The 12,074-nt window shown below is 42.3% G+C and overlaps 1 protein-coding gene across 5 annotated transcripts in view; it reads right to left on the reverse strand.

Annotated features, from left to right (window-relative positions):
* Positions 1 to 12,074, reverse strand: part of nsd3 (nuclear receptor binding SET domain protein 3) — a 106,102-nt gene that overhangs the window by 35,224 nt on the left and 58,804 nt on the right. For 4 of the 5 annotated variants that reach the window (XM_043681452.2, XM_087984198.1, XM_043681450.2 and 1 more), the window contains exons 10-16: positions 11,014 to 11,142; positions 7,908 to 8,034; positions 7,175 to 7,375; positions 5,911 to 6,090; positions 5,551 to 5,703; positions 2,522 to 2,678; positions 253 to 461 (exon numbers count right to left, since the gene is read on the reverse strand). In XM_043681452.2, coding sequence (XP_043537387.1) covers positions 253 to 461; positions 2,522 to 2,678; positions 5,551 to 5,703; positions 5,911 to 6,090; positions 7,175 to 7,375; positions 7,908 to 8,034; positions 11,014 to 11,142 — 1,156 coding nt within the window. The remainder of the gene's footprint in view (positions 1 to 252; positions 462 to 2,521; positions 2,679 to 5,550; positions 5,704 to 5,910; positions 6,091 to 7,174; positions 7,376 to 7,907; positions 8,035 to 11,013; positions 11,143 to 12,074) is intronic. The other variant, XM_043681453.2, reaches the window with a different exon arrangement.

The raw sequence follows: 12,074 nt of genomic DNA on the forward strand, positions 1-12,074 counted from the left end.
AGGCAAAATACCATGTATTAAAACATTGTGCACTTCAGTTCCAACAACTCAAACAGATTTCTAATAGTATTCTTTAGACAAACTCTGAACAGAGAGATCCCATTCCACCTGAGAATTGCTATGTTCTAACAGTTGTAGATTTATTTTGTTACCTTACAGCAAAGGCTCAGAGCAAGGAAGCAATAAAAAGCAGCTGACAAGGAAGTGACAAAGTATAATAATCATATTTTGCATTAGGGCAACAGAGGTTACCTTTTTTGAAAATCTCGTTAATACCACCAGCTCGACCATCAGATACGTTGCCTTTGTCACCTTCTAAGTAAGGAAAGACTCTACCCTGATGCACCCAATAGTAATCATTCGATCCAAAGAAACGTACAGGGAATTCTCCTATGTGGTGCTTCATTGCTTGAATGTTAAGTGGCACAGATTTGGGATTACAAACCTCTGCTGGCCACCACCTGAAACAAACATCATGGTCAGAACAATTGTGAAAAATCATCGGTTATCACCATGTCAAATATGGCCAAGCAGATAGCACATCGAGCAACAATCTCTTATTGAATCGCATTGACCAACAGAAGTGGTTTTAGAAACACGCAGCGTTCCTTTCACTAATCTAAAACTATCACTAATCCAAAGCAATACCAAGGAAGGAGACAAATTCTGGAAAAAGGCTACATGCTTTCAATCTGTCCATCCCAAGATGCCAGTTGCATTGATCTGATTGGCTGAATCTTCACAGGAGCTGTATTTAAGTACTTGACCACCATCTTGGCCTCGTCATCCCCGCCATCCTCAACTATTCCCATAGTGTTCTTCAATTGCAAACATCACTTCTGATCACATCAATGTCTCCCTCACCACCTCCATTTCAATTTTACCTTCCTTCTGTTTCTGGGTTAAACTCTTATTGAAATTGCTTGACTGGATTCGCCTCAACTAAGTCGATGGCAAGGCTCTCCAAGGTCCCACTGTGGCTTGAAACGTTGCCCATCACTCTATTTCCTTCATTTCCAAACATTGAGTATATGCTCTGGCACACATCTGGATTCACAATCAGAGATTTCTCGTGAGCAAGTCTAAAGGGTCTGAAATTTGAATCGTGGGCAGACCTAGAAATGCTGCAACCTGCATTTTATTGAACATAGGTCCTTGTCCTGAAGCAATAATCTGTTGTCCATGCACAGATGCCATATGAACCTCTACCAAGTGTGGCATGGCGGCTCAAAGGGCAGCATGGTGGCTCAGTGGTAGGGCCGGCACAGTGGCTAGCAGTGCTGCCTCACAGTGCCAGAGACCTGGGTTTGATTCCAGCTTTGGGCGACTGCCTGTGTAGAGTTTACACATTCTCTGTGTCTGCATGGGATTCCTCCAGATGCTCCGGTTTCCTCCCACAGTCCAAAGATGTGCAGGTTAGGTGAAATAGCCATGCTAAATTGCCCCATAGTGTTCAGGGATGTGTCTGCTCGATGCATTAGTTACGGGAAATGTAGAGCAATAGAGCTAAGAGAATGGATCTGGAATACTCTTCTGAGGGTCGGTGTGCACTTGTTGGGCCAAATGGCCTGTTTCCACACTGTAGAGATTCTATGAACCATTGACCAGTGCCATCATTTTATATTTATGTTGAACTGACTTTGTTGAACTGAAGCTTCTGGCTTAACATGAAGACCTGTTTTGAAATGATGCAAGTCAATAACATGGACCTAACCTATCAATACTATTCATTCCACACCATTCTGTGGTCTATCAAAGCAGAAACCGATGAAATCCAACTCCGCATTGTCCACACTCAGCCAGACAGGTATGACATGTATGGAATCAAGATTGTAAGGATTGCACGTACAACTCCAAAACAATCCAGCATATAGTCATAGAGATGTACAGCATAGAAACAGACCCTTTGGACCAACCCATCCATGCCGACCAGATATCCCAACCCGACCTAGTCCCACCTGCCAGCACCTGGCCCATATTCCTCCAAACCCTTCCTATTCATATATCCACTTCACTTTTACTTATTCATAGTATTTGACATGATATTTTCATGTTCTTATTTAGGACTACAATTTTTACATGAGTTCAGAGCTCTATCAGAATTATAACCGTTAAACCCTTCCAACTCACTGCACAAGGGCGAAAGGGTAATGCGTTTCAGTCCCTCACCCTGACAATTTTTCAAAAAAATGCTGACTTAATGCACACCATCACAAAATGCACCAAGTAATTAAGCAAGATGGCAATGTGACTAGCTGTTTACGCTGTTGCTTGCTGCTTCTCACATCTCGACTGTAAGCTCGCTAAGAATTTGGACATGGACAGCAACTACTAACAAAAATCACTTCTCAACACTTGTGATTTTAGTCCAACATTTTTCGTGGTGGATCATAATCACATTTCAGCATAATTGTTGCCAACACATTCAGTAAAATAGTATTTCTGATCCAAAGCCTGTAACCTTTTTGTTTAAGACATCTGTTGTGAAATGTTTTCATCACTTTGAAACAAAATGACTTGCCTGTATATACCGAGCTTGACCCAGACTATTTCCTTGTATCGTGATTTCTTGCCAGCCTTGCAGTCATTACAATACCAGTTCCCTTCTGGCATTTCAATCGTCAGGCATTCAGGATGGAAGGATGCTGGACAGGATTCACAGCACAACAGGTGACCACCTGAACACAAACGGAAACATACTTTTTTTTTTAAGTGTCTTGCATAAATGCACTCAACTGCTGCTGCTTCCTTTCACGCTCACCACTTTAAAGTCACAGAAACGTGGGCATTTCAAGGTCAATTGAGGCAATGCTTATTGAGTAACACTGATCACTACAATTCAGCATCATGCAGATACACAATTCCCCACTGCAGAGAACTATCTGCACCATACCCAGAACAACTGAGCAATGTCCCATATTAAACTCCAAAGTCCAATGTTTTGAGTGTTACAGATTGAACATAAACACAGTTCAGGTGTCTTAGTGTTTTAATTTAAACCATTAATTGTCATTTTTAAACTCTAAGTTGTGAGCTATTCTGTTTGAAGGATCTGAAGAGTTTCTTTTTTATTAGTATCTAACTGTGTTGTTGCTTCATGAACCAGAGAGTTACAGTAATAGGTACCACAGTGGGCAGCAGTTTGCACATTAATCCTCCAACCCAAAAGTCAAGCAACACAGTTGAGCACCTGACTACACTAAGTTTGAACTGGTGTGCATAAAACCAATAGCACGAAATAAATGGTCAGCTGCAGCAATGTGTCATAGACAGAACGCTCATCACAGTAGAAACATGAGAGGAAAAAATTAGAGCTGAGAAATACAAAGCCATTTTGCCAGAGCTGAAGAGGGAATTTGCTCAGTTCACATTTGTTAACGTGAATCTCAATGAATACACGAATCTGCCCAGGAGAGGGAATGGAAGCAATCATCAATGTTGACCAGCCAGTAGCAGTCGGTGATTTCCCCAAGAATAATGATGTGGATTGCAGCATGATAACGGTTAGTTTGTCCTGAAGCAATGTGTATCCTTTCAAAGACAACCTCATCCCTGGAGTTATTACTCCAGATCTGCAATATCCCCCCGAACCGACATATACACTGTGCTCAGATCAAAGCTGATGAAGATGAATGAAAACACATGATGCAATGACAGACAGCAGCTGTGAGATAAAACATGCTCAAGAACTGTTTCATTGCTGGCAATTCCCACACCCTTTTACCTTGAATTACATGCATTAAACATTGCAAAGACTCGTCAGTTGTGAAGGGGGGCAGGTTGGAAATTTTAGGCTGTGCATGAAATTCCTGGCATTGCTTTGGCTACATCCGACAATTCCTGCATGATATTCAATTCTCTTGCAATCAACAGAACCAAACAAGACACAGAATGTGGAGCAGGCAGCTGATGCAATAGTTTGTTCCTCGTGATCAGCCAATACAAATTTCTACCCCCAGTTCTTGGTACAATCATGTTTTCTTGTTAAAAAATGGGAGTCGCAAAAGAAAGCATACTCCTCTGATATCCCACAATATGTAGCTTGCCAGCAAACCCAGTTATCCATCTAACATGTAAAAGCGTGGATGCAATATTCTCCAGTCAGCAAGATAGAGAGGTGAAGCAGAAACGTGGAATAAAAACATGAAGCAGGGAGAACAGTTGCCCTTTCACAGAAGCATGTTAAGCAGCATTCTGTTCATGCTAAGCAACACTAGGGCTCAAAATAACTGCAAGGCTTCCCTCCCTTAAGACATAATTTTACCCAAAATTACAAACTGAATACTCAGATCAAATCAAACACAGCACAAATTGTCACTGTTTTCCATGTGCTGCTATGTAAGTAAAACAACTTGATTTCTAATTACATGTTTTTTTACATCAGAAGTGTAACTGGTTTGTTTGTCCCGGTGAAATTGGACATTTGTGCGAACCATGACTAAATCCAGACAGTCACAAAGAGGTGACCGACCCAAAGAGGGCAAAGAGAAACTGGACAACTGTGATCATTCCCAATGTCAAAGACAAATTACAAAAGTAAATGATTTTACAGCAACAGGGATATGATCACATTACTAGCCACTTCGAGTTGCAGACAACTCTGGAGGGTAATATCACAAAGACTGAGAAGCAGAGCAGCACAGCATCAGAAACAACTAACATCAGTAACCAGAGTCTCTGAAATCATTTCTGCATGAGCAAGGTATACCCCAGGCCCATTTCTCTGTCTGAGACTACGTGTTAGAGGGTGAAATGTAAAGCCCAAAAGTCAATGCAAAGTCTAAATCAAGGGTTCAGGACAGATAATGGTATGGAACAACCACAATTCAGTATTTAATCAGAAAATAAAGAAACAAAACACATATTTTCATGTTTCACTCAGACAAGATACATCTTGCCTTACTTATTTTCAAATCCAGACAATTAATGTCTTATCTTTGAAATGAACTTATCCAAAAATCAAATTAGCAAATGGCCAGAAGTGAACATGCAGTGATTTCTTTCACAGTCTGAGAATATCTTCTGTTGAAAACCAATAGCATGCAATTTCATCTGTGGAACATGGAGATTCCTTAATAAGACACTTTTCCCAATTCTAACATATGTGTATTGTTCCACAAAAGAAATCGCAATTCTCAAACTACCTCAAATGGAGCACTGGTAAATGATGATATTATCCAAGCAAACTCAGTGTCCAGAAGTGGGGGGAAAAATACCTGTAATGTCAAAGAAAACGTGTCCAATGACAATTGCACCACTTAAGTCATGAAATGCATGACTCGGGATCAAAAGTTGACCTTGTAATTATTTCAAGCCCAGGCTTACTCAATCTCTCTTAAATTTGTGATCATTAAGTAGGTTCGTCAAAAAAAAAGTGAAAAAATTCAGTTTACACACTTCCATGAACAAGATCACACAGGATTTTAAAAAGCCACAGATTTAGCAGATGCAGGGGGGTAGGGAGAAAAGCATGGTAGGTGGGTGTGGAGGGGGGTAGGGGGAAGAAAATTCAAGCACATATGGTTCCGGAGATAAACTGGTTTTTATTACCTTTCCCACATTTCTTTACTGTAGTTGACGGTGAGGGAGGAATCATAGGTTTTTTCAACAACTCAGCCGAACGATTTGACTCGCTCAGGAGGTAGTGCGACTTATATGTATAAGAACTGATAAGGGTTTCGGATTGGTCTTGCTCAATCAACCCTACATGAAACAAATAAAACACATGAGGTGCAATGAAAAGACCCATGATTCCCTCCGAAAAAAAATCTGAAAAACATGAATTTAATCTTGAAGATTTTTTTCTCAAAAAAAGGGAAAAAAAATGCTCTAAAAAAGACTGAACTAACGCATGCTCCATTTTAAGCTGATCCATCACAGAAACTGAAGGCAGGGGGAAAGTTGTCTTACCTCTTGCACAGATAAAGCACCAGCTTACATTGACTTGGAGAGACGCGCGACTGCCTTTCTTCAAGCTGGAATGGTTGTTGCAGATGATGCTTTGGGATGAAAGGACAAGGCTGCCAGCTGCAATACAACTCTCCCCCGTGTGATAAGCCACAGGACACCGCAAACAGCGCAGCATGCGACCTGGCCATATTTAAAGAAAATACAATTCTTTTTCAAAAGGACTTGCCGATTGTTTGGTGACGTAGAAGAGCAATAAAACAATAAGTCTGTCCCGAGCAAATTTCACAAAGATCATCACATTGCAAGCCTGTCAACAGATACACTTAATGTCAAACACTGACTTTCAGTGTTTATTCATCAGCTAAATTTCACATCAAGTGCATGCAATAGTAGACTTACAGGATTTCCAAACTATGTTGCGCTTCTTATTTGCCCCAACTCAGAAATCATAGCCACATATTGGCAAGTTATTTAAATAGCTTTTTGATAGATGGCTGAAGCACAGTGGGATAAGGGGAAAAGCGAAAAGAGTCCACATGCGATCTTGCTTGCATCATGTATGGGACACATGAACAACAATCTGGGTTGAGTGTCTCCTTCCTGACATTCCTATCTCCTCTCACTAACCTTTACGTCAGAGGCCACTCTTGCGAATGTTGGCATATTTCAACTCCACTGTGGAGCCACTCAACCTCTGAAGCCCCTGGCACCGAACCAGTCTACCCACACTGGACCACTGTGACCAAACGTCCAAATCCCCCTCCCTTCCTGATAGACCCTTCACTGCACCATCACCACCCCAATCGAACGCAACTTACTTGTCAACCCATTCACCTGTTCCCTGATAACCTGTTCCATTCCTCCTCTAACTCCTCCCCTCCAGTCCCCGATCCTCACCTCACCTTTTTCTAACTCTCCTTTCTTATCCCTCATTATTCCCTCCCCTCCAATTCTTCCCTTTCCTCTTGCCCGCTTTGCCCTCTTACCCTGTCATCCCACCCGTCTCCTCTCTCCCCTCCTTCACCCACTTCTGAATGCCCCACTCTTCTCCCCTTCCCCAGAGAAATCTGAAGCCCTCAACGTGAACTACTCAGCAAGCAAACAATCAGAAGACAATTCTTCACTGAGATGGCACCAGACCCCAAGTCACTTTTACAAAAATGATGCAATTTACGTTTGCTACTTGAATCACACTGGTTAGTTTGTGGTCCAATAAGAACCATTCTTACTTGATTTGGAGCTGGCATCAGGCTGATCTGCTCACCTTTCGTTGCTTTAGCCATTTCACAGTTGTCCACTAAACATGCCAAACAGCAGTGCAGAGGGCAACGGAAACCTTTTCCCTCAAACTGTGCAGAAGAGTAACTCCTCAAACAGGATTCATGGTAAAATCTTCCACATGAGTTCACCGAACACCTTTTCACGACATTGTCAGACAACTTGCAAGAAAAACAGGTGTGGTTTCCTGTGGGAGGACCAGTGTACCAGAATAGAGAAATATGTAAAATAGAAGAAAAATGCCTTGAAATATTCAGCAGGTCAGACAGCTTTCACAGACACAAACATATGTTTGTATTTTGACAAATGACAACCCTACTTCAAAACTGTACTTCGTATTACAGAAATATTCCAATTCTATAGTGTGGAATTCTAATAAACTTCAATCCTTCTGACTGCAATGTCAACTTTGTCATGAAAAGCTACATGAACAATGACACTGGATATTTTCTTCCCGAGCCACAAGACAAAATCCAAACACAATCCAACCTCAATCTCAGCTCTGCTGAGGCAATTAGGGAGTTGGTAGAGGTGGGAGCAGAGGCTACGCCCTCAAGATCCCACAAATTTATTTTCGCAATATTTTCTCAAATCTTAAACATCTCGAACCAGCTGGTCATTGAGCAACTGGAAGTGGACTGTGGTCAAATCATCTAGTGTTTAACATGTGGGCTTGTCCAGGAAGGCAGCTGAAGAACGCATTCAACATTTGTCATTACCTGTAGTGCATTCCATGCAGGTGAACTTCCCATTAGGTATCTCTGCCAATCTGAGACACTCCATGTGAAAGACTCTGCAGCACTCCCCTTCACAAGGCACGAGAGACTCGCCTGGTTTCTCACAGACCTGAGGCAGCAGATGGTCCAAAAACAAAAAAAAAACAACTTCAGACAAATAACCTACATATAATTTATGATATTGTTGTTTTACTATTTTCTAACTAACAATGAAACCCATGCCCTACCTACATTCTACTGTAAGATCAAAACTTGCTTTGTTGAGTGTTTCAAAGAATCATGGTGGAAAATACTTCAAATATCCCATGAATACTAAAGAATAGGGAGAGGAATTAACTGCCATCACCAGCACCGGACAACTATTAGTACAAACTGCTGCGGCTCAAAGCAGCCAAGTCCCCTGGTCCTGACTGGTTGCATCCTCGGATCCCAGAAGTAGCGGCGACAGGAGGTAATGGATGCATTGGCTGTAATTTTCCAAGAATCCTTGGATTCTGGAGTATTGGCAAACTGCCAATGTGTGACACCCCGATTCAACAAGGGAGGAAGGCAAAACGTGGGAACAATAGATTAATGAACCAATCATCTATTATTGGAATCAATTATTAAGGAAGCAGTAGCAACATATTTGGAAAATCATAATCTAATGGAGCAAAGTCAGCATGACGATGTGCAGGTAAGGTGAATTGACCATGCTAAATTGCCTGTAGTGTTAGGTAAGGGGTAAATATAGGGGTATGGGTGGGTTGCGCTTCGGCGGGTCGGTGTGGACTTGTTGGGCCGAAGGGCCTGTTTCCACACTGTAATGTAATCATGACTTCAAGAAAGAGAAATCGTGTCCTATTTATTTGAGTTATGATTGAAGTGTCAACCGAAATGGACAGAAGGGAACCAGATGAATTTTATTTGGATTTCCAGAAGGCATTTGACAAGGTACCTCGTGAAAGGGTAACGCAATAAAATAGGAGACCACAGTGTTGGAGGGAGTATATTGGCCTGGGTACAGATTTCACTAATAGGCCAGAGATTGGGGATACAGGCCTCCATTTCAGGTTGGTGAACTATGACCAGTGGGACTCCACACGGATCAGTGTTTGATTGTTAACAATGTATACTGATGGCCAGGCAGCATCCGAGGAGCAGAAGAATTGACATTTCGGGCATAAGCCCTTCTTCAGGAATGACGGCTCAAAACGTTGATTCTCCTGCTCCTCGGATGCTGCATGGCCTGCTGTGTTTTTCCAGCACCACATTTTTCAACTCTGCTCTCCAGCATCTGCAGTCCTCACTTTCTCCTAATATATACTGATGGCTTGGAAGAAGAAAGTGAACGTACTATAGGTAAATTTGCAGAAGACACAAGAACAAGTAGGAAGGTTGATGAAGTGTCTGATGAATAGTCACCAGATTCAGAACGTGAACTCTGCTTTCCCTGCACAGATGCTGCAAAACATGCTGAGTTTCACCAGCAACTTTTGTTTTCATTTCAGATCCCCAGCATCCTCAGTTCTTCATTTTAGATTACAGAGAGATATGATCAGTTAACTAAGTGAGCAAAAAAACAAAACTTGTGAGAAAATGTGAACTTGTTCATTTTATTATTAGTTGACTGAAGAAAAGCTGCAGAAAGGGGCTTGATTGTACTTGTGCCACAACACAAAACAGCACATACATGGTCCCAGCAATGAAAAGCTTCACATGAGGAACGTTTGAGGACTCTGGATTTCTCCTTGATGGAGTTTAGAAGGATATAGGGAGGGATCCAATTGAAACATACAGAATACTGAATGGCCTAGACAGAGTAGATGTTGGGAAGATGTTTCCATTGGTATGAGAAATGAGGACCTGAGGGCACAGCCTGAGAGTAAAGGGAAGACCTTTTGGAACAGAGATAAGGAGAAACTTCTTCAGCCAGAGTGTGATGAATCTATGGAAATCAGAAGGCTGTGGAGGCCAGGTCATTGAGTATAGTTAAGACTAAGATAGATAGGTCCTTGAGCATCAAGGGGATCAAGGCTTGCAGGAGACAATGGGAGAATGGTGTTGAGAAACTTATAAGCCATGATTGAATGGCGGAGCAAGCTTGATGAGCTGAATGCCTGATTTCTACTCTTGTATTTTATGTAATCAGGAAGACTATTGGAATGCTGGCTCATGGGGCTTTGAGTACAAGAGTATGGGGGTCTTACTGCAACTGTACATGCACTCCTCAGACCACATCTGGAATAACTTCAACAGCTTTAATCCCCTCAAGGAAAATGTTATTTTGCTGGAGGCAGTTCAGAGAAGGTTCCCTTGGATGATTCCTGGTACAGAGGGATTGCCATCAGAGGAAAGGCTCAACAGGATGGGACTTGACTCATTGGAGTTCAGAAAAATAAGAGATGATCTCAGTGAAACATGCAGGATTCCAAGAGGTTTGACAGGGTGAGAGTCTCAGACCAGAGGGTCGAGTCTCAGAAAAAAGGGGCATCAATTTAAGACCGAGGTGAGGAGGGACTTTCATCTCTCAGAGGGTGTGAAGTCCTCTGGAACTCCTTGCCACAAAGATCTGCAGGAGCAAAGTCCATGTGTAAATTCAAGCCTGTGATAGATGGATTCCTATTATGTTGGGATTCAAGGGTTCCGGCGAATAAGCAGCCAAGTGGACATGACGAAGGTCCCATCAACCCTGATTCAATTCAACAGAGGAACAGGCTCAAATGACTGAATAGCCTACGCCATTGTTTCTGGTCTTATAACATTGGATGATGGTAAAGTCATTTCATCATCATCACTTTCGGAATTTGTGTACAATGAAAAGGGTTTAATGCTACAATGAACATAGTGCCAATGACTGCACACAAGTAATCTGTGGCATCACACACGCATGCAGACCCAAAGCACAGTAATGTAGGCTAGTCAACAGCTCTATATTCGCAGATTCAAGAATGAAGGTAATCAGGGACTTGTTCTGATCAGCTAATCAGATACCAATGTATTGTTTTAATTGTCATCAAGTAATCCACAACGATTGGCAAATGAATTTCAATGAAGTAGTCCCCAATCATGGAGCAATGGTCAAGTTCTCCCCCTGCACAGCTCTCACCTGACAAATATTATCCTTCTTTGATGTTCCACTGCCACGTCTGGACAAACACGAATCCATGGATGCTTCATCGGAGACATCTGTACCTGGAGGAACTGCGGGACTATCAGCTCTCTTCTCCAAACCAATCTACAAAGTACAGAAGAGGTTAAAAACCTCACCTAGTCAACAGAATGCTCAGAAATCTAACTGAAGGTGACTGATATTATGCAAACAAGGTTGGAGTGGGCCAGCACGTCAGTTAGTCATCTGGAAAGTTAAGACGATCTATTCATCTTTATTGAAGTTCCACTTCAGGAGAACAGAACAGCAGTCAGCTGTCACACCATAGAGATGATTCTGTGACCAACAGCCTGGACAACAGGTTCAACATAAAATGAGCCAAACTGTTTGTCCAAGCAAGGCCTAATGGAATGCAAAGAAGCCAAGTCAATCACAGGTGAAGACCAAAGCCCAGACCTGTATTACACATCGAACAATGGGAGAGTTATTGTGACCCAAACTCATTAAACAGTACTGAGCCACAATAATAGAGAGAAACGTTATCTCTATGTATTCCCCAGTTTCAACCAGACCCCTTGGCACTATGGAGTAATTATATCTTGGAAAGGAATGAGTACACCAAGGGTGACCTGACCTCATCTTATTGGGTACTGTGACCCCACTAGCTGAAGTCAGAGAATGTTCTGCAAGGACTCAGAAAAGGGAATGTGAAGGAACACCTGGCAGCCACTGTGTCGGTGAAGACTCTTCCTGAAGCTCAGCTTCATACCAAAAAACCCTGAGTGCTTTGGCGACAGAGTGCAGTGAATTGAATCCAGCAGCCTACTCATGTTCACCAGAGCAGGTCATCCATGTGTTTTTCAGGCAGGCGAAAGTGAGGACTGCAGATGCTGGAGATTAGAGTCACGAGTGCGGCGCTGGAAAAGCACAGCCGGTCAGGCAGCATCCAAGGAGGAGATTCGACACTTCAGGCAAAAGCCCTTCGTCAGGAAAGCCTGCTTTTCAGGAAGTCAATCAAGTTTGTGCAAACCTTTATTGCGCAAGCACTGCTTCTTCAA

The sequence above is a fragment of the Chiloscyllium plagiosum genome, unplaced genomic scaffold, assembly GCF_037043375.1.
Source record: "Chiloscyllium plagiosum isolate Xiang-an unplaced genomic scaffold, Cpla_swu_hap1 HiC_scaffold_48, whole genome shotgun sequence".
Lineage (NCBI taxonomy): Eukaryota > Metazoa > Chordata > Chondrichthyes > Orectolobiformes > Hemiscylliidae > Chiloscyllium > Chiloscyllium plagiosum.